A 2,059-nucleotide genomic window follows, 5' to 3' on the forward strand; every position below is an offset into this window, starting at 1 on the left:
CAGTTCCAGTTCCAAGTTTAATTTCTAGTTTAATTTTAGCATTGATTTTAAGTTCAATTATACCAAAAAATGCCGGAGTTTTCAATGTAATCGGCTGGTGTTTCTATGATAAGTAATAACAGATTCGCTACCCTAAGGTTGCTCGATTTCCCAGGACAAAACATTCTTGTGAAAAATCATGTTTCACTGAGACATAATGCGTTCCGTAATTGACAGTGATATTGATAAAAACTGTTGGCCGAAAGGTAAAAGATTACACGATAAAAACTAAAGAATTTCAATTGAATGATTTATTTAAAATCTCATTTTATGTTGTGTAATTATAGGTTAAACACAAGGGCGAGTATATATTACGAGTATATCTTATTTTTCTCCTCATTACAAGATAAGAAAAGCCGGCAGCAGAAGTCTTTACACAATTATTTGATAAAGACATTATCTTATCACCATAGGTCTTCTGTCCAAGACAAATCTTTTTCCTATCTTGCAGTGAGTGCTTAACTCCGCGCTTGCAATTGCATAAACATTCCCTTCTCCGTCGAAAGGGCAACGAATCCCTTTTTCAACTTTAACGGAATCTGCGTGTTTTCGCTTCGTTGGAAAGGAAACTTCAGCAGCATGTGATAGACGATAGCTTTAAGTTCCATCAGGGCGAACCGTGATCCGATACAGTTTCTCGGGCCAATACCGAACGGCAAATAGACATCCAGATTGATGTTTGCTTTGTTGGCATCGCTGAACCGCTCCGGATCGAAACGTTCCGGATTGGGGAAATACTGCGGATCGTGGTGCAATCCATGAATCGGTATCCAGACACACGTCCCCTTGTCTATGGTGAACCGGAGACCTTCGCCGTCGTCCAGTACGTAATCGCGAACGCAGAGCCGATCAGTCGCTGGTGCCGGTGGCCACATCCGAAGTGCTTCTGATACCACCATGTCCATGTATTTCATACCTTGCAGAGCATCATACGAAAGAGGTTTTCCATTCAGCGACTTTTCTGTTTCCAAAATTTCTTGGTATAATTTTTCCTGAATATCGGGATTGCGAATTAACTCGTAAATCAGGAAGGTACCAGCCGTCGAGACCGTATCAAAGCCTCCGAGTAAGAATACCAGACACTGGGCAATCATTTCAGGCTCGGTCATCGCTTTAGCCATCTGACCATTGCCCACGTCCGATTCATGCACCGTAGCAAAACCCTCGTGAACTTCCGTTTCCTGTTGATGCTTCAAAGTGCCCTTCCTGGCTTGCAGCAGTAAATCAATCATATCATGCCGAATAATTCCTTTAGACTCCCGAGTTTGGACAGTGTCTTTGATAATGCTGGAAAAGTACACCGCCTGCTCCTTATCGATCACGTCCAGCCCAAACCGACTGGCAATCTCAGGAAACCATCGAAAGGCCATTATTTTCAAGAAAACTGTAAATCTTCCAAAAAGCATCATCTTTTTGGCATGCTTCAAAAACTCATTCTCTCGATCTTCGAAGCAGTTCACTTTAAGCCCAAAGGCACACGAAGCAATCACATCCATCGCTAATCGTGACAGAACGTCTTTCATTTCCACTTCCATGGAGCCCTTCTGTTTCAGATCCGTTTCCAAGTGACGAATCATCGCCTGGATGCACTCCTCCATCAGCTGGAACATTTGGCGCATCTTACTTCCGGTGAAAGCTGGACTGAGTGTGGCCCGCATATCTCGCCAACGTTGGCCATTGAGCGCGAATAGGGTTTTGGCGAACAGGGCATGTGGATTGTCGCTTTCGTCACTTTGTCCGAATGTTGGCCGATGGTCCAAAAAGTGGTCGAAATCCTTCACACCGACCCGCTTGATCAGTTGCGGATCACGAATGACAAACATCGGCATGGTCGTGTCGAACACCCCGAGGACTCTGAGTCGAACAACCGAAACATAATTTAATGATTGATCTATCGAAGGTTATGCAAAAGTACTTACTTGACACTGGGAAACTTATTGTATATGGAATGGATAAAGTCCGAAAAGGTTGCTTGCTTAAGCAGTAGCGGTGCGGATGCTCCAAAGAAGGGCTTCACGGC

At 43.9% G+C, this 2,059-nt stretch overlaps 1 protein-coding gene across 1 annotated transcript in view; it reads right to left on the reverse strand.

Moving 5' to 3' along the window:
• Window positions 1-443: 443 nt before the first annotated feature.
• LOC128733436 (probable cytochrome P450 9f2) overlaps window positions 444-2,059 on the reverse strand; it is a 1,727-nt gene continuing 111 nt past the window's right edge. The window contains exons 1-2 of the mRNA XM_053827017.1: window positions 1,959-2,059; window positions 444-1,893 (exon numbers count right to left, since the gene is read on the reverse strand). The exon at window positions 1,959-2,059 is cut by the window's right edge and continues 111 nt beyond it. Coding sequence (XP_053682992.1) covers window positions 498-1,893; window positions 1,959-2,059 — 1,497 coding nt within the window. The 3' untranslated portion in view covers window positions 444-497. The remainder of the gene's footprint in view (window positions 1,894-1,958) is intronic.

The sequence above is a fragment of the Sabethes cyaneus genome, chromosome 2, assembly GCF_943734655.1.
Source record: "Sabethes cyaneus chromosome 2, idSabCyanKW18_F2, whole genome shotgun sequence".
Classification (NCBI taxonomy): domain Eukaryota; kingdom Metazoa; phylum Arthropoda; class Insecta; order Diptera; family Culicidae; genus Sabethes; species Sabethes cyaneus.